Below are 19,035 nucleotides of genomic sequence, written 5' to 3'. Positions count from 1 at the left end.
GTCCGGGAGCAGATTGCCCTGGAACTGTCCAAGGTGATCTGCCAGGCAATCCAGGACGAGAATAATTTGTCCCCCAGTTGGGCGGAGAGGTTCCCCGACCCCCAGTCGGAGGAAGAAGAAATTGAGGCTCGCTACGCCGCGACTTACTCCAATGAAGGGACTCCGGGAGCTGGCACCTCCGGGATAGGTAAGGCTAGCTTTCGATTGATTCACACCCCCAGCCTATCTGAGGTCTCCCGGACCTCCCAGATGGGGTTCGATCCCCGCTTCCTTAGGCTAGATCCGCGTAGGATACACTTTGACAAATATTGCGATAGGGTAGATGAGCTCCTCGGATGTTTGGGTGACGGTAGTCTGCCAGAAGGTGTCACCATGGTTGACCCTTCTTCCCTCAGCATGTCATTCCCGGACTTCAAGGAGTACGGGAGCTTCCTGGAGCAGGAAGCGGTGTCTTGTTTCGCTCGGGGAAGGCCATCCACGTTTCTCGTGCATGGTCGTCCCTCTCAAACGTTTCTCTTTTTTGTTCCTTGTTCCCTGCTGGCGGACTTGTTTGTGCTTTTATGTTGTTGATTGTCTTGTTTTCTGCTTATCTTCTTTCACCTTGCTTGCTGGTTCGTTAACCTTGCTTCGTACATTTCTTGCAGAACATCCCGAAGAAAAAATGTTGGGGAGAGCTACCTCACTTATTAAGAAGGCTGCCACCAGCCAGGACCCGTCCAAGGGGAAAGGACGAAAGGCCAAAGCTGGTAGGGGAGGTAAAGCTGCCACTCCCAAGAAGACAAGTGGCGAGGCGCAAGTGTCTCCGGGGGTAGAGAAGTCTCCTGCCGAAGGGCTTTCCGAGACCATGGTGGTCTCGAGTAGCAGCAGCGATGGGGAAGGTCTTGTGTTCCCCGCGAAGACGACTGGGGTGAGCAAGCGTCCAGGAGGAGAGGCTGAGGGCGACAAGAGGAAACGCCTCAGACATTCTTCCCCCGGAGGTGACGGAGACCTCCGGGCCGCGCACAGTCCTCGCCAGACTACCCTCTCCCAGCAGCAACCACAACCCCAGCAGCAAAAGCAACAACAACAACAAAGAAAATCAACAACGCCACAGCAGCAGCCAAAACAACAGCAACGTCAACACCAACATCAAACCGGGGCGGTAGTGACTCCACCACCGTCCCTAATACCCCGTCTACCTCCTCCTCCGGTCCAAAGGGAGTCCACCCTTTCGGGGTCTCCTTCTTCTCCTTCTCTTCCACTTTCTCAACAAACAAGCCTCCCTCCGCCTGGTCTGAAGTTCCACTTCCCTCAGAAACCAACCCGTTTCCCCGCTACCCTCCTGGAGGGTGTGAGACGGGCTGATAATTTTTTGAAGAGGCGGTTGGAGGCCGAGAAGGCTGTTGTTCAGGGAAGGGCAGACAACCTGTCTGCCGTGAAGAGAGCTAAGTTGGCCGAAGGGGTGAGATCCCTTTACCCGGCTGGAGCGGTCTTGGATGGCGCGGCCTTGGGGAAGAGGCTGGTGCCCAGGCTCGGACGTGCATTGGCGCCGTTCGGAGCGGAGATGATGGAGGACATGGCCCTGAGCTTGTGCGAGCTCAATTCTGAGAAATGGGCCATCAGTAGCAGTAAGGACCCACTGTTGCTGACGCATGCCGTATAGCAGCAACTTTCTGGGGTAAGCCGTCAGTTGTTGTATTCTGGGATCATCTGTCTTAGTGCATTTGGTTCTGCTTAACTCATTCTGTTGTCTTTCCTTGCAGGCCTCTCTCATCGCGGAACGCTCGTTTCGGGAGGTGGGTGCAGTTCTGGTTCAGCTGGAGGAGAGCTAGGTGGCTCGCCAGGCCTTGGAGGCGGAGAAGCAGAAACTGACCCAACAGGTCGAGAGCATAAGGGGGGAGGCTTCGGAGAAGATCGACCAGGCCCGGCGCACGGCTGAGGAAGAGGCGGACAAGAAATATCTTGCCAAATATCGAGAGTACCGGGCCAGCGCAGAGAATGAGTTCAAACAGCGGTCGGATGACTTGAAGGCCGAAAACTCCAAGCTCCGGGAAGAGCTATCACTACACCAAACACCCATTACCATAACACATCATTATAATACTATTTAAAAAGAGTTATTGTATATATAAAGTTAATGACTAAAGTCACACGCGGCAAGGTAAAAAAAAGCGGCAAGTGAAAAAAAAAGGCAAATTTTCCATCTCATTTTCCCTATCTCGGACCAAAGTCCTCGTCTCTTTCTCTCTCTGTCTCAGTCTTCATCTCTTTCTCTCTGTCAACCATCTCTTTCTCTCTGTCTCATTTTCCCTAGCTCAGACCGAACCATCTCTTTCTCTCTGTCTCATTTTCCCTAGCTCGGACCGAACCATTGAAACAGGTGTGGTATGAATTCCATATTCGATATTGGAGGAGACCATGATAGCAGCAGTGATGTTCAGTCACAGATAGAAACGGCCTTTTCAGATGGGGGACACTCCCGCTTACAAGCAGTACGTCGCCGGCTTACTCGCTGGAGTTTCCACCTTCGCCATTGGCCATCCCTTTGACACCGTAAAGGTAATCTCTCATCTTATTCTCATTGGATTATGTGAAATTTTCATGGGTTTAGCTTGTAATTTAACATATTTTTGTTTGATTGCACTCTTAGTGAAATTGATAGGACTTGGGGTTCAAAACCTAGAAACCAATTTTTTTTCTTTCAATGAATCTAGGCCCTATCATGGTGAATTAAAAGCATCAATGTTTAGAGAAAATGCCTTAGAAAACCATATGAATGGGTTGCCCTGCTAATCGTTTTTTAAAAAAATTCGGGATGAGATTGAGATAACATAAGTATTAACCAATAACATCTTACAAGATTATCTCTGTGAACTGAAAATGAATTTAAAGTTTGTATATTTCCTTATTGGTTATACTTTCGTGTTTTTTATTCCTCTAATCTATGTGTATATTTATTGAGTGTGTTAAACTTTTGTTTGTTTATTAGGTGAAGCTGCAAAAACACAATACTGAAGCACATGGGATCCAGTACAAGAATAGTTTGCATTGTACTGCTAGGATACTAAGGACTGAAGGAGTATGCTTCCGATTTAGCAAGAGTCATTATTTTCTTATATATATGCTCATTTAAATTGGATGAAGATGTGATAATATGCTTGTATCTTGTTAGGAATTTTTTGTAAACAGGACTTGAGATACAAAAAATTGAGCTAGAGTTCTTAAATATTTTTCCTTTTCATTTTATTTAGCAGGGCATTCTTGCCTGATAAGAGCTAACGTTTGGTGCCACGTGACAAAGATTTTCAGTATCTTTAAATTGTCTAAATAACACATTTTCCCCTTTTTTGGGAAAGTTAACTGATATTTTTTTGACAGATTAGAGAACTTTATTGAGGTGCTACATCATCTTTTGTGGGGATGTCTTTTGAGAGTTCCCTCGTTTTTGGCATTCATTCCCAGACGAAACAGTTTCTGTAGGTAAGCCAAAAAGTTGTTCAGATAATCTGTCATCGGCTTATGTATTGTAATAGTGATCTGTGGAGTGTTTTAATTTTGAACATGTAACTCTATAGTAATAATCATAACTCTAGTAGCTGCCCTTTGTATTGACGTTGCATATAGTTACTGCAGAAATGAAATAGATGTAGTTTTCTCTTACAGGAAGCTGTTTTGTGAAATTTACAACAACTATTGAAGCCGAAAAGGCCATTGCAGCTCTAAACAATCAACATTTTTTTCCTGGGGTGAGTTAAAGCTTTAGTGCTCTTTACATGGAGGATATGAATACTCTTGTTGTCTGTGGTCGCATCAACTGAGTTATTGGTTAAAGTTTTTGTTGTCTTTACCTTTTTTAGGAACAAATGCCTATTACGGTTAAGTATTCAGGCAAGCCAGATAGAGAAAGAGAACGTCATGGTATATTTCTGATCTTTGAGGCAGTGCCTTTTGAACTCCCTCTTGTAGTTGCATCTAGTCAATTTCTAGACCAACTTTATAGCACTACCAATATATGGTTTCTTTAGTTAAGAGTAGGCATCAGATGTCACGTTGGCAACAACTTTTGTCTAGCTCATGTATCTCACATTAATGAACATTTATTAGATCTTATAAAATCAAATCTTTGCGAGGTGCTAAGAGTTTGATGCACATAGTTATGGACCAATTGGTTATAAAATATTGCTCCAAAAATATTTTGTGTGGCTTCCTAATGAATTTACAAACAAGTGGATCTTTAATAAATTTTGTATTGTTTGATGGAAATGCATAATATATTAGTATTCAAGAGGGGTAGCTCTAATGATCGGATATGTGGTTTAGACCCACAAGGTATGAGGTTTGCATCCCTCCTGGGCTGGGCCCTTACATAGTAATTGTTATAATTTCTTGGTCCAGGGTTATGTGAGAATTATAGTTTCTAAAAAACTATGTCCATATATTAGTGATTTGGATTTTCTTCAGTAATAGGGGCACATTTGGATTTCCCTAGTATAGCTGCACCTTGTTTTTCATTGCAGCAGTATTACTCTTTGCAGTTGTTTGTCATCTTAAAATACATCTTCTGTAGGGGCACTTGATAAAGTGTTTGTTGCGATGTTTAACAAAGAAGCTTCAAAGGAGGAAATTATGGAGGTATGTTCTTGCCAACCATGGGATGTTAAGTTATTGTTTTTCCACAAAATATTCACTTTTTACTTATCTGCATGTAAGTATTCATTATTGAAACATCCAAATATCTTATGGAAATTCATGGAAGATCATTTTTTTGTGTATATTTATACTGATGAGACCACTGTCTCACATATGGAATTCATATTTTCATTCACTTTTTTTATTGAACATTTACTATTTTGTGCTTTCATGTTTACTAGTTTGATTTCAATTTTATGAAACTAAGCTTCTATGAATGTAGTTAATTTACTACAGTTTTTTTTTTTTTTTTTGCTAGATCCATTTATGATTGATCTTTGTAATTCTGAGACTTTTTTGGCTGGGTAGTCAGTATTTTATTTCTCATGCACTCAAGGTGTTTGAAAAAAATTCCCAATAGAAAGACAAGAAGAGAATGAAAATTAAAAACCAATTTATATATGCTATTCTATATATATATATGTGTGTGTGTCTATATTTAGTTATGTAAAGGTGAGTAGTCAACTATCTTAACATTTATAAAAATTGAGAATTCGTGAGGCTACAGTACTAATGATGCTGTGCATTCCATTTGTAATAATTATAAATAAGTTGAAGGAAGAAAATTATTACATATTTTAGATAAAAAAAAAGAAACAGGATAGAAGAATATGTTGACTGATGCATCTCCCTATAGAACCAAAGCTTGAAATAACAAAATAAGAGTTCATTCCTTTAGCACTCACATTGAATATCACATATACACATTTGAGTTCATTCTGAGGTTTAGTAGCTATTGTAACTTATATCTTTCCTTTATTCACGTGGAACTCTATTTTGGCTCTATATATGTTGATGGTAACATATTCTATGTATCTTTTTTCTATTATTTTTTTCCTCTTAAATAATTAATTATTTTGCTATAGATTTTATGTTTTCTAGCAATTAATTGTTTAAAGGGTACTTCATAGATATAGAGTATCACAACTTAATTAGTTCTGATTATCATTTTTTTTTACTTCTAAAGAATATTACAGATGATGCCAAAGAAGCATGAGATTGAGAATTTGTGGAACCACATTCTACATATCTTATATATAAATTTAAGTCCAGTCCAATGCTGCTAAATTACTCCTTTCCCCTTGTTGAATCTATTTATATAGATAGTGTAATCTTTTAAGAGTTTTTGACGTATAGAGCACTCAATTATGAAGTTCTCTCTTACAACAGTCTAGAGGAATTCCATTAGCTACTAACATCATGGAATGTACTGTGGTCTTTCTAAAACTGTGTTGCTTTACTTCCTAATTGGGTCGGGAAACTTGTTGCTTGACTTCTTGTAAGTAGCTTAGCTGGCACCATGTTTGTTTGTTGTCAAATTAGTGGTGATTTCTTATAGTCTAGAAAGTTTAAATATCATTGAAAAATGACATATCTAAAGATGTTGGAAGATAAATAATATTTTTCAATGATTATATGACAGAGCTTGGCACAATTGCAACATCTAGAGTTGGCACTAAGGCAACTGATTTATTTTAGCATGTTTTCTATGACAGGGTCTTTTACATGTGCACTAAGGCAATTGATGCCTTTGGCACTCTCTCTCATGATTGATTTTTAGTTAATACTTCATAATTAATAGTGTATTCACTAAATTCATGTCAAGCTCTTTATCAGAAGAAGTTCAATAAATCCCAATTTTGTTAAAACAAGATATGTATTGTAGATATATAACTCAAATCCAATCCATTAAAAAGTTGAATTTGCTTTCTCTTTTCATGGACTTACCATATAAAAATTTACAGGTTATGGTGATGGTAGTGTTTATGTTTGGAGCATTAGAAGTGGGAAAGAAGTTTACTAATGATGCATCTATATATACATATATTTATATATGTACTTATTATATTTTTTTGTTTAAATGCTAATTTGACTTGTATATATTTTACCCATTAGACTAAAGTTTGTTGCATGATAATTTTAGTATTTCATTTAGAAATTCACTACAAATTACACTTATAATTGGTTTGCTGACGTTATGTTTTAGTTAATTGTTTTATATTGATTAGTTGTCATTGTATTTATTGATATTCAGGTTGTTCTTCTAGATTTTTCAAAGGTTAATAGTATACAACTTATGCATAATAAATTCATGAACCAATTACAGGTGTGTCTAGAGTATACATAAGTTTTCCCATTATGATTTTGATAGAATTTGGATTTGAAATGTTTTTAATTAAAGGTCTAATTCCACTGATTAATTTAATTAATTGAACTATATATGCATTTAAGCAAATACATATGTATAGATCTCACTTTTGTATAACTAATGAGAATACATGACAAACTTCTATATCTGTCTTTGTTCCTTGCTATGATTTTGCATTTATGTGATAGATTGCAAAACCTTGTTATGTGCATAGAGGGAGTCATATATTTTGAGAATGGTTTATTTATGGTTTTGCATTTTGAGAATGGGATTAGTCAATGAGTAATGATCTTGAAATTATTACCAGGTCGTTGACCATGGTCTGGGACATCTGCCATATACAGAAAAAACAGGTGGTCACTCCAACTGGTAAGCTGACAGTCAAATGGAATTTTTTAGTTCTTTGTCCCTTTCAGTTTTCTGTTTTCATTTTTAATGGGTTCCTTCAGCTTATATGTGAAAAATTACTTATCATATTGTAACTTTTCCTTTTTTCTTTTTTTAAACAGGAAATTTTTTAGCATATGAGTAACATTAGCTTCTTGTCTGAATGTGAGGGCATTAACTGTTTAGCCTCAACAATTAAGTGCCACTACTCATATTAGAAAAGCAAAGCATTATGTTGTCAGTACTGCAAATCTCTAAAAAGGAAAATCTAATATTAACTATCCTAATATGACAGTTTAGGACCCATGCTTCATATGCATGTTTGTTGTTTAGAGACTAAAGTTAGTTTATGTTGTATAGATGATACCTTCATTATTTTGTTTTCTTTTTCTAATTTTGATTTCGCTAAGAGAGTCCAATTTCTTGAAACTGTAATTGCTGATAGCTAATTTACATCTCCTGTCTTTCGCAGAGTCCGTGTATATTGGTGTAGATTTCTGTAAGAGATTATGTGGTGTGTCTATAATCAGGAGGTAATTTCACAAAGCAATTGTGGCATGTGTTTTTTTGTCAGTTTTTCATATAAATTTTATATTTGGAAGCAAACTCTAGAGGATTCTATTCTTGGGACAAAAAATAAGATTCAAAGCTGTAATTTTTCACAATGTACTAATTCGATATATTCTCATTGCACACTTATTCTTGTCATTACAGCGGTGAGAGTATGGAGAATGCTCTGAGAGCATGTTGTAAGGGAATCAAGATTGGGAAAATTCTAATCCACAGAGACGGAGACAATGGCCAGCAGGTTTCGATTCCCTCTATGATTGTCTTTCATTTTTTAATCAACATATTTCTATGATTCCATTTTTTAATCAACCTCTATGATAAACTATTGGTGTTCCAGATGCTGTTCAAAGAGGTGTACAACCAGATCAGATTATTTTCACAGATGTTGCCATGAAGGGTGAACATATCAAGCGCAGTGCTTTAGCAGATTTATTCTTGGACAGCAATTTTGATTTCTCTAGATAATAGTGGCATGTGGAACCTTCGAATAGACAATCTAAACTCGTGGTATCTAGGCCAGGAAACGTACATTAGTGTTGTAAACTCTGAGTTTGTGAGAAGAATTGCAGAAGCAGCAGAAAGTAAGTTCAATCCAATTTCGTTTTCTGGTTTTAGATATGCAACACGCATTTTATTGATTTTTCCTCTTTTTTATTTCTATTTAATGTGATAAACATTTCCAATTAATTTCAGTCACATGAAAATGATGATTTTTTTGGACATTTGAGTTGGAATATGTTTCTTTATGTTAAGTTTGAACCATTAATGAATATAGTTTTATTTTGTCTCTCCACCTTTTTACTGTCAATTCTAAGTGCATTTTGTTTACTATCATTGTAGTGGAATTGGTACTCTCTGATACATTCACTCTCTATATTTATAGCATATGTACTTTACTGGTTAGTGGTTACAAATCGTTTTGGAGATAAAATAATTAACTTTTGTCTACCCTTGAAGCCCAATACCTTGATCAATTGTTTATTTGTCCATTACTGTACAATTCTGTCTACAAAGACAGCAGTTATTCTTTGGGAAAAGCTATCCTGGCTACTAAAACAGACATGCTGCATAATAGCTTTTTGTTTGGTTGTTTATTCTAGGTGTTAATATCTCTATTTGTGTTTGGGTTTGGATTGTGTTAAAGGGATTGTCAATATCTCTCTTGATGTTGCAAAATAGTATTTGATTCATAACTATAAGGGATCCTTCTCTGAAAATGATTTTGGTCCAGGATTGTTGGTTAATAAAACTTCCAAGTTTAGTCTGTTGTGTTTTCTCTCTCTGTTTTTTTTTTTTGGCAGTGGCTTCGATCATAAAGCACACTCTGCTGCTGATTTTTGTAGCTTAGTTTATTGTGGTGTTCTATTTGTGTTTCTCTTTTATGAGTTTCTTAGGGCTTGTTGGACTTAGTCTAAATACATGGTCATGCTCTTTATTTAATCTCTCAAACTATTTTAGACTAATGAATTGGCACAACCATTTATGCTCTTTATTGCTTCTTTTTTAGTAAGCCTAATCACATGTTTGCCTTGCACACATATAATATGAGTGTCATCTAGATTCTAGGCCATTGGATCTTATATATATCTTACATCATGCAGTTATGTTTATATGCACACAAGCATATATAGTGCTCTTTATTACTGTTATGGTTGGAATAGTATGGTACATATATAAATTTTGTTTAACTTCTCTATCGTTTCCTTCCTCTCTTTCTCTTTCACACATATACATGAACACATGGTGGGGCTGTATCATTGGGACACCCATTAGGATGCAGTGGAGCTCGTATCTTGGTCACATTGTTAGGGGTAATCTATAAGCTTCCCTTCTCTTGCAATGCATTCTTAGTTTGACATTCTAATATCATTTATATAGTTCTCTGGTTTTGTTTACATGTTTTCTTAATGATCTAAGGTCATAGTTCGTGGTCATATCTAAGCTTATGCTTTCTACATATACTCATGTGAAGTGATCTCGTGTTTGTCATTTATTCTTTTAAATTTCTGTTGAGATTTTAGCTGTGGAATAAAAGAGACATTGGTAACTATGCTCTCTCTGATATATTTTACTTGGAATTTCTGAAATAAGAATAATGTTGTTGTAGGTATTGAGACATAAAAAGGGAAAGTACGGGGTTGGTGTCATATGCAACGGTGGTGGGGGAGCTTCTTCACTTGTTCTTGAGCTCATGTAAGACCTGCAATTGTTTTTGAGCTTATCTTGATTGAATTCTCCTGATCGGCTAGCCAGCTTATAAATAAAGCTAATTGGCTAACCCAATTGTACTCATCACTTGGTTCATTTTCAATAATAAGAATCAAGTTCTCATCATGATTCATATCAATAGAATAGCAAAACTTGTTGCTTATTCTTGCATTGTTGAGAGGAAATGATATTATATTATCATGGGTTTAGCTTAGACTACATATATTCAATAGGACTCAACTTTACCGAACTAGCAAATGCTAATCTATTTTGTGCGACTTCAGTTACTTGTTTCTTTTGCTCACCTATCATAACCTGATGAAACCAAAAAAGGAAAAACTGTTAGTATTTCCTTTATATCTTATGTGGAGACTTGGAAATTATGGTTTTTGACACTCTTAAGTAAAAGGCTCATTTCCGAGTAGTTTCGAAGTAGAATGATTTTTGTTTGCTTTGGTGTAGTTGTGAATCCATTATTTTGTATGTGGTGTCCTTTCTTGGATATAATTTCCATAGCATTTTTCTTGAAGTAATTTGTGATGCTAGATAATAACAATAAAATACTTCTTTGTTTATTTTGCAGATGTGACAAGCGAAGTATAAAAGGATACTTAAGACTCCTTGAAAGTAGTAATTTTATTTATTTATTTGTGTTGAAAGTAGTAACTTTTAGACTCCTTGAATACTTAAAGAATATTTTGTTGTTGATGACAGTGTTGAATGTTTTAAACTAAATTGTGGATTGTTAATTCAATGTTAAATGTTCTTACTTTTTGTTATTTGAAAATTAAGTTCATTTGATGATGTTAGTATATATTAGAAAGCTAATTTTAATTATATAAAAAAAATAAAATATAATAGAATAAATTAGTGTTATATAAATAAAATATATAATGAGAATTTAAACATATCTAAATATAACAATAATACGAAAATTGATTTATAATATCTATTACAATAACACTTTTTATGCAAAGAATTATGTTATGCAAACTTCATTATATAACACAAATTATGTGTTATACTAAAGTGTAGTATAACACAAAAAATGTGTTATACTAAAGTATAGTATAACACAAAAAATGTGTTATACTAAAGTGTAGTATAACACAAAAAAAGTGTTATATAATCGACTATAAATAACATAATTAAACACTTATCTATATATTAAAATAACACAGAAATTGTGTTATCGTTGACAGTACAATAACACATCTGTATAACACTGATAAAGTGTTATGTAAAGTACCCTGACCTACGATAACATAGTCGGTCTTAACACATCAGAAAGTATTATCGTATGTTTTGATAACACATTTTTGGTGTTATTAAAAGCATTTTTTCTTGTAGTGTATCCCAAGCCAGGGAGGAGAAGGATACCTTGGAAGCCCGCTTGCAATCAAAAAATGATCTCCTCCTTATGCAGCAAGAGGAATATTCCACTATTCAGAATAAGCTGCACGAGGAGGAGCAACTTCATAAGAGGAGCAGGGATCTCGTGTCTATGCTGGAGTTGGGGCTCGCCGAGAAGGATAAAGAGATCGGAGCCTTGCAATAACTGCTAGGGGGCATGTGACTGAGAAGCAATCCGTGCTGAACCAAAATAAGGAGCAGCGCAAGGAGATTGATTCTCTTAAGGGAGAGCGGGATGCCTCCAAGGCCGAGATGGAAAAACTGAGGGCTCAATTAGCTGTCGCGGAGGCACAGCTGGTAACCTCTGAGGTGGAGCGCTTGAAAGAGAAGGAGGATGCCGAGGTGGTACTGAACAGGACGATTAATATATCGCATGTGGTCCTCATGCATCAACTCTGGAAAGTGAACCCGGAGGTATTAGGCTATCTGGGAGAGGATGCCGACGCCATGAGGGAGAAGCTACAGGTGTGGGATCAAGGCCCAGAGGTGTACGTCCAAACTTACAACATTGACGAGCCTGCTGGAGCCCTTGAGGCAGAAGTCCTTGAAGGGGCGGGGACCTCTGATCCAGCCCGTGATGCCGTTCTTCCTTCCAAAGAGCCGACTTCGCTGTCCTCAGTTGAAAGCGATGTCCCCGAGGCCGCGGTCGTGGAAGCCGCAGCCACCCCCAATGCTTGAAGGGGTTTTATCATTTGTAAAAAATATTCTTTACTGATTATCATTTTTCACTTGTTTTTTCCTTTGGGGCGCATGAGGTTCTGGTTCCAACGGCCAGAACCTAAGCATTTCCGAATTGAAGCTCCAAAAGCTTATGTCTTTTCCCACGTAGTTTCTAGGTTGCGGAGGATTCTTGGTTCCAATGGCCAGACTCCTTCTTTCATCGTACTCAGCCTTCCTAAGGTAAATAGCCAATCTCGGGACTTGTAGTTATACCGTCCACTGGGATGGCTAGGGTGACCCGTTCCATGGTGCCAGAACGAGAATTCTTTTGGTGAGCGTCGCTAGACTTCGGGCTAGGTCATTGCGAAGCAAAACTAACTGTCGTTGCGAACCCCACGGTGGCCAACTTGAGGGGCTTGGCACGAAGCCCTGCGAGGCAAGGTTCGTTACGGTCGGGGAAATTGCCACGCCAACCATGTGCGATCCCGGGGCAGGGGCTTTGCGAAGCAAGGCCTGCTGTAATCGGGGGATCGATCATATCTGCTCCTGGAGCTGATGCTTGCGAAGCGAAGCTTGCAGTGGTCGAGGAGCTCGCCATGCATTATTTTGTTAGACCCGGAGCTGAAGCCTGCGAAGCAAAGCTTACAGCGGTCGTGGATCTTGCCAACTTTACTTTGTGAGACCCGGAGCTGGAGCTTGCGAAGCAAAGCTTTACAGCGGTCGCGGAATATTTTTTGAAGGACTTGCCCGGAAGTTGGGGGTGTTTCGGCGTAGCTCTCTGAATGTGCCCCAACCCCCAGTCCTGTTCATCGCTGGGCTACACAGGAGATAATTTTCATGATGCATAACGGCAGACATTTCAATGGCAATTTTCACATAAACACATAATGCACACATGACACGTAATGCAAGTATGTTCATGGCAACAAATTAACCTAAGCTTAACAATTTAAAATTTTCAAACACAATGCTAGCACATAAGTGGTGTTCTGTGTATGTTTTGTTCAAGGGGCGTATGGCTATGCCTTAGCCATGTATACCCCCCCAAGTGAGCGTGGGGTTCGGACGTCTCCGGACCGCGTGGTCACTTGTTAAAACGCAGCTTTGAACACAGGGATAAAAAATGCAGTAAAAGCGGAGTGAATCTCTCTGTGTTTCATTAAATTAGCCTATTAGGCATGTGTTTTACAGCAGGGAGGATTATCTCCACATTTTACATTTTGCTATGTCCACCAAGGACTTTCGACTAGATAGTCCGGGGCCTACTGATAGTAACGGCGGAGGTGCTCCGCGTTCCAGGTGCGTGGGACTTTAGATCCGTCGAGTCTCTTTAAGTGATACGTCCCATGGCCCACTTTTTCTTGTACTTCATAGGGGCCTTCCCAGTTAGGTCCGAGGACTCCCACTCCCGGGTCCTGCGTAGCAGGAAATACTCTCCGTAGGACAAGGTCCCCAACTTCGAATGTACGGCTCTTGACTCTTGTGTTGAAGTGTCGGGCTATCTTGCCTTGGTACATTTTGAGTTGGACCTGTGACTGCTCCCGGAGCTCATCGATCATGTCCAGGGACTCCTGGAGAAGGGCGTGGTTCCGTGACTCCTGCCTGTGAGAGGGGATCATAGTTTCTACTGGGATGACGGCCTCGCAACCGAAGGTCATGGAATAAGGTGTGTGCCCCGTCGAAGTCCTCTCTGTCGTGCGATAGGCCCAAAGTACTCGCGGAAGCTCTTCCGGCCAGTGAGCCTTGCATGCTTGGAGTTTTTTCTTCAACGTGGTCTTTAAGATTTTGTTTACTGCTTCCACTTGCCCATTAGCTTGAGGTCTGGCGACTGCGGAAAAGATTTCGATGATTCCATGCGAAGCACAGAAGTCCGTGAAATGTTAACTATCAAATTGCTTCCCGTTGTCGGACACAATTTTTCGTGGAAGCCCAAAACGACACACTATATTCCTGATGACAAAGTCCAGTGCTTTCTTAGATGTGACCGTGTTCATAGGTTCAGCTTCAGCCCATTTGGTGAAGTAGTCTACCGCGACTATGGCATACTTCACTCCGGCCCTTCCAGTTGGAAGGGAACCTACTAGGTCAATGCCCCAAACGGCGAACGGCCAGGGGCTGGTCATTAAGGTAATTTCTGTAGGCGGCGCTCGCGGAACCTTGGCGTACCTCTGGCACTGCTCACATTTTCTGACATAATCCACACAATCCTTCTTCATGGCGGGCCAAAAGTATCCTTGTCGAAGGATTTTTTTGGAGAGGCTCAGCCCGGAGGTATGGTCGCCACAGAAGCCTCCGTGAATCTCATGGATGATGGTGCTGATTTCGGTTCCGGCAACACACCTAAGGAAGGGTATGGACAACCCCCTGCGGTAAAGCTTTCCATCCATAACCACGTATCGGGGAGCTTGATATTGGAGCTTTCTTGCGTCAGCTTTATCAGTGGGGAGCTCTCCGGTGGTGAGAAATCTGAGGATGGGTCCTATCCAGGAATGGGAATGGTCGATGATGGCGTTTACCCTCCGTGTCTCAGTACTGGGGGCTTCTAAGTGCCCGATGGGGACTAAGCCATATTGTTCAATCTCCGGGTCTGTTGCAAGCTTGGCCAGCGTGTCTGCGAGTGAATTCTGGTCCCGGGGGACCTGGGGGATTTGGTAGCCTTTAAAATGCTGTAAGAGGCCGCGGGAGAGAGACACGTAGGCACCCATTTTTTCGCCTTTCATTTGGTATTCTCCGGATATCTGGTTTACCACAAGTAGGGAGTCTCTGTATACTTCGATTTTTTGGGCTCCGACTTCTCTGGCCAATTGTAATCCATCTAGCATGGCTTCGTGTTCTGCCTCGTTGTTGGATGCTGGGAACGCGAAACGGATGGCGCTCTGGAGCTGATGTCCTTGGGGAGATATTAGGATGATCCTTGCTCCAGCTCCTTTTTCATTTGAGGCTCCGTCTACATAGACCTTCCATGTGGGAAGTTCCGGGACAGGATCTTCCGCGAGGTCATTCATTCCTGAGCATTCCACAATAAAGTCCGCGAGAGCTTGTCCTTTTATGGAAACACGTGGCTGGTAGTGGATGTCAAACTGGCTCAGTTCCATGGCCCATTTAAGCAATCTGCCAGAAGACTCGGGCTTCTGCAAGACTTGTCGGAGAGGGTGGTTGGTGAGTACTCTGATGGTGTGCACCTGGAAATAGGGCCTTAGCTTCCGCGAAGCGATTAGCAAGCAGAGGGAGAGTTTCTCGATCATTGAATATCTGGACTCGGCGTCCAGTAACCTCTTGCTTACGTAATACACAGGGAGCTGGATACGGCCGTCTTCCCGGACGAGTGCGGCACTAACGGCGTGTTTTGTCACAACTAAGTACAAGAACAACCCCTCCCCTTCGACAGTTTTGGACAGAATGGGAGCTCGGGTTAGATGTTCCTTGAGGTGTTGGAAGGCTGCTTCGCATTCGGGGGTCCACTCGAACCTCTTGTTTCCTCTCAACACATTGAAGAAGGGGACACATTTGTCAGTGGCCTTAGATACGAAGCGGCTGAGAGCAGCTATCCTTCCGGTAACGCTTTAGACATCCTTATGCTTCCGGGGAGAAGGCATATCTATGAACGCCTTAATTTTTGGCCTCTACTCCGCGGGAGTTGACAATGAAACCGAGGAACTTCCCCGACGAGATCCCGAAAGTACATTTCTTCGGATTCAGTTTCATTCCATACTTTCGGATCACGGCGAAAGCTTCCTCAAGGTCGTCACTGTGGTCCTCGGAGGTCTTGGATTTTACCAACATGTCGTCTACGTACACCTCCATGTTGCTCCCCAACTGGTCCTTGAACATCTTCTTTACTAGACGCTGGTACGTCGCCCCAGCATTCTTCAAACCGAAAGGTGTGACCACGTAACAGTAGACACCCTTGTCCGTGAGGAAGCTGGTGTGTTCCTGGTCCGCGACATGCATCTTGATTTGGTTGTATCCGGAGTACGCATCCATTAAGGATAAGAGTTCATACCCGGAAGTAGCGTCTACCATCTGATCGATTCGCAGAAGAGGGAAACAATCTTTCGGGCAGGCTTTGTTTAGGTCCGTGAAGTCAATGCACATTCTCCAGGACCCATTGGGTTTCGGGACCAGAACTGGGTTGGCCAACCACACGGGATAGTGTGACTCCTGGAGAAAGCCTATGGACATCAGCTTGTCCACTTCAGCTTTGACGGCTTCGGCCCTCACTTGGTCTAACGGCCTCCTCTTTTGGCGAACTGGAGTTGCAGATGGGTCTATGTTGAGTGCGTGGCACGCAACATTAGGATTAATCCCCGTCATATCATCGTGGCACCATGCCAAGATATCCTGATTATTCTTCACAGTGGCCACGAACTTTTCTCGAATGGCCGACGGAAGGTTTTTCCCCACCTGAATGACTTTGGTGGGATCTCCCGGGTTGAGGATCACCTCTTCGACTTCCTCCATCGGTTCTATCGCTCTCTCGACCCCCACTCTAGGGTCGAGTTCGTCAAAGCATGCCCCTTTAGCACCCCCAGTTTCTGGTAATTCTTCCGCCAAAGGAACGGCAGCAACCGTCTCCTGGACCGTGTAGACGGATCGGACGGAGACGCTATAACAACTTCGTGCACTTCGTTGGTCTCCTTGGAGGGTGCCGATACGCCCATCGTCGCATGGAAACTTTAAGCATAAGTGGCGTATCGAGGTTATGGCCCCACAATCTATTAGGACCGGTCGTCCTAGGATGGCATTATACGCCGTGGGGCAGTCGACCACCACGAATGTGCAGTGCTTGAAGGCACAAGCGTCGCTTTCTCCTCTGAGGGTGACTGGAAGTTGAATTTTTCCTAATGGCATGAGTGCATCCCCATTGAACCCTTGAAGGTGGATGGGGCATGGGGTCAGGTCTGTCTCGGTTAATCCGATCGCGTGGAAGGCAGCTTTGAAGAGGATGTTTACGGAGCTTCTGTTATCGACCAAGATCCGTGAGACCTTCTTATTGGCAATCTGGGCTTCCACCACGAGGGCATCGTTGTGGGGGAAGTGCACGTGTCAGGCGTCGTCTTCCGTGAAGGCGATGGGAAGGTCCATCATTCGGGGACGTTGAGCAGGTGATTGAACCAAGGCGCACATCTCCCCGGTGTGTTCTAACTCCCTCAAGTACCTTTTCTGGGAGTTGCGTGTGCTTCCGGCAAGGTGCGGTCCTCCAGAGATGGTGGCTACGTGTCTGTCAACGGGTGGCGGAGCAAGGCCGGGCGGATATGGGTTGCCAGCTCCTGGAGCCAACAAGGCAATGGGTTCCGGAGAGGTTGGAGCAGGAAGCGCTGGGAACTGAGACCCAGGAGCTTGGGGGTGACCTGCTCCAGGAGCGCTAGCGGTCCCCCTCTGTCCCAGGGAATATGCAGCTCCGTGAACTACTCCCTGTCTGGGATAGATTTTGGGTATCCTCACCCATTGACCGAGGTGTCCCGCTCTTGCCAGGGACTCGATCTCATCCTTCAGCTGAAGGCATTCGTTTGTGGTGTGCCCCACGTCTCCGTGGAACTCACACCTCTTATCGGAGTCTCGCGGACGCCTTCCTCCGTGAGACACTTTCGGGGGTTTCCTGTAGTTGACCATATTACAGGTCGCCCGATAGACATTCTCTCGTGAATCTATCAAACTGGTGTACTCCGTGAACTTGGGTTCATAGTCCTTCCGGGGTTTCTTTGAATGGTCTCCCCGGTTGGAGTTTCTTCCGCCTCGTTTATTCCGCGATTGGCTCAGATTTCGTTCTGGGCCTTCCGCTTGCGGCTGCGGCGGGCCAGGAGCAATACTACATCCAGTTTGTACAGCTCCGTACCCAGAGAAATGGGTTTGACTCGGCGTCTGAGTAGACGCGGAAGGCCCATACACGCTTGGAGTGAACTGGGCTCCTGGAAGCATGAGGGCTGGTGCGGGAGCTTGCGAAGCAAAGCTCGGCGCAGTCACGGAAGGTGTCGGAGCTGGGGGAACTCCAAAGGCCTGTTGGTAGGCATCCTCAAGGTTGATGATTCCCTGAGCTTTTGACATGAATTCGGACAGGGTTTCTGCCCGTCTCCTTTGCATTTCCCCCCACAGTAGGGAGCCGACGGTAAGCCCAGATTGAAGGGCGATCAGCTTCATATCATCGCTGACCTTGGTCTTAGCAGCAGCTTCCATCATTCTTTGAATGAAAGCCTTGAGGTTCTCATTGGGTAGCTGCTTGATGTTGGTTAAGGAACCAACCTCCATGTCGTGGTCACGGGCAGCAATGAACTGCCTCCTGAATGCGGACTGTAGCTCCTTCCAACTATGGATTGATCCAGGAGCTAATCTTTTCCACCAGTCCTCCGCGGACTTGGTAAGGGTGAGTGAGAAGCACATGCATTTGGCATCCTCACTGGCGCGCGCCACTTGCATCATTTTGTTATATTTAGCTAGATGGGTGCGCGGGTCTGTCCTCCCCTCATACAATTCTATGTGAGGCATTTTGAAATTCTCCGCGAGGGGCTTTTCCGCGATCCTCCGAATACATGGTTCCGGGTCTTCCTCCTCAGAGTCTGACAGGGCCCCACTTTGCTTCCGGACCAGCTTGGTCAAGGCAGCGATCTGTTCCTCGAGCCTCTTTGTATCGCTCTCCGGGAGGTCACGTCCCCGGAGCTTGTCATTGAGATGATTTCGCAGGTCTTCTCCGCGAGGTCGGGCCTTTTCTCCTTTGGCCTTTTCATACTTGGCCTCCAACCTTCTTCTTAGGTCCACCGTGGACCAGCTATCTTCGGAGTGCGTGTCCGCAGCCCGACCTTCCTGGTTGACAGAATCACTGGGGCGGTTGTTCCTTCCCCTAGGCCTGGGTGCCTTAGCACCGAGTCCTTTAGGCACCGAGTGCCCCCTTGGGGCTGAAGGACGTCTGGGCTTAGGAGCGCCAGAGACCTTCTGCGCGCGAGGGGGGCAGTCGGCCTGGTGATTCACGCCTTTAGGAGGTGCAG

At 42.6% G+C, this 19,035-nt stretch overlaps 2 protein-coding genes and 1 long non-coding RNA gene across 3 annotated transcripts; all 3 read left to right on the top strand.

Moving 5' to 3' along the window:
• Positions 1 to 3,498: 3,498 nt before the first annotated feature.
• Positions 3,499 to 5,012, top strand: LOC133799834 (uncharacterized). Its single transcript, XM_062237823.1, has 4 exons — positions 3,499 to 3,523; positions 3,643 to 3,725; positions 3,837 to 3,897; positions 4,547 to 5,012. Exons 1-4 carry the CDS (start codon positions 3,499 to 3,501, stop codon positions 4,867 to 4,869), a joined length of 492 nt encoding a protein of 163 aa, XP_062093807.1. The 3' UTR covers positions 4,870 to 5,012.
• A 2,069-nt stretch (positions 5,013 to 7,081) lies between these two features.
• Positions 7,082 to 8,206, top strand: LOC133801930 (uridine kinase-like protein 3). The gene is made up of 3 exons (XM_062240155.1): positions 7,082 to 7,186; positions 7,677 to 7,737; positions 7,919 to 8,206. Exons 1-3 carry the CDS (start codon positions 7,096 to 7,098, stop codon positions 8,064 to 8,066), a joined length of 300 nt encoding a protein of 99 aa, XP_062096139.1. The 5' UTR covers positions 7,082 to 7,095; the 3' UTR covers positions 8,067 to 8,206.
• Positions 8,207 to 9,000: 794 nt separating this feature from the next.
• On the top strand, positions 9,001 to 10,717 carry LOC133801855 (uncharacterized). The gene is made up of 3 exons (XR_009877025.1): positions 9,001 to 9,585; positions 9,882 to 9,967; positions 10,697 to 10,717. It is a non-coding gene; the product is annotated as an uncharacterized LOC133801855 (long non-coding RNA).
• Positions 10,718 to 19,035: the final 8,318 nt, after the last annotated feature.

This window comes from Humulus lupulus, chromosome 9, assembly GCF_963169125.1.
Source record: "Humulus lupulus chromosome 9, drHumLupu1.1, whole genome shotgun sequence".
Taxonomy (NCBI): domain Eukaryota; kingdom Viridiplantae; phylum Streptophyta; class Magnoliopsida; order Rosales; family Cannabaceae; genus Humulus; species Humulus lupulus.
Note: the sequence above shows the minus strand (reverse complement) of the source record. Positions and strands in the feature narration are given on the sequence as shown.

Bases quoted from the DNA above. Each gene is read 5' to 3' on its own strand.
- LOC133801930 (XM_062240155.1), top strand. From the start codon at position 7,096: ATGAGTAATGATCTTGAAATTATTACCAGGTCGTTGACCATGGTCTGG. The intron at 7,187-7,676 runs GTAAGCTGACAG...TGTCTTTCGCAG, and splicing joins ACAGGTGGTCACTCCAACTG to AGTCCGTGTATATTGGTGTA. The intron at 7,738-7,918 runs GTAATTTCACAA...TTGTCATTACAG, and splicing joins GGTGTGTCTATAATCAGGAG to CGGTGAGAGTATGGAGAATG.
- LOC133799834 (XM_062237823.1), top strand. From the start codon at position 3,499: ATGTATTGTAATAGTGATCTGTGGA. The intron at 3,726-3,836 runs GTGAGTTAAAGC...TACCTTTTTTAG, and splicing joins ATCAACATTTTTTTCCTGGG to GAACAAATGCCTATTACGGT. The intron at 3,898-4,546 runs GTATATTTCTGA...CATCTTCTGTAG, and splicing joins TAGAGAAAGAGAACGTCATG to GGGCACTTGATAAAGTGTTT.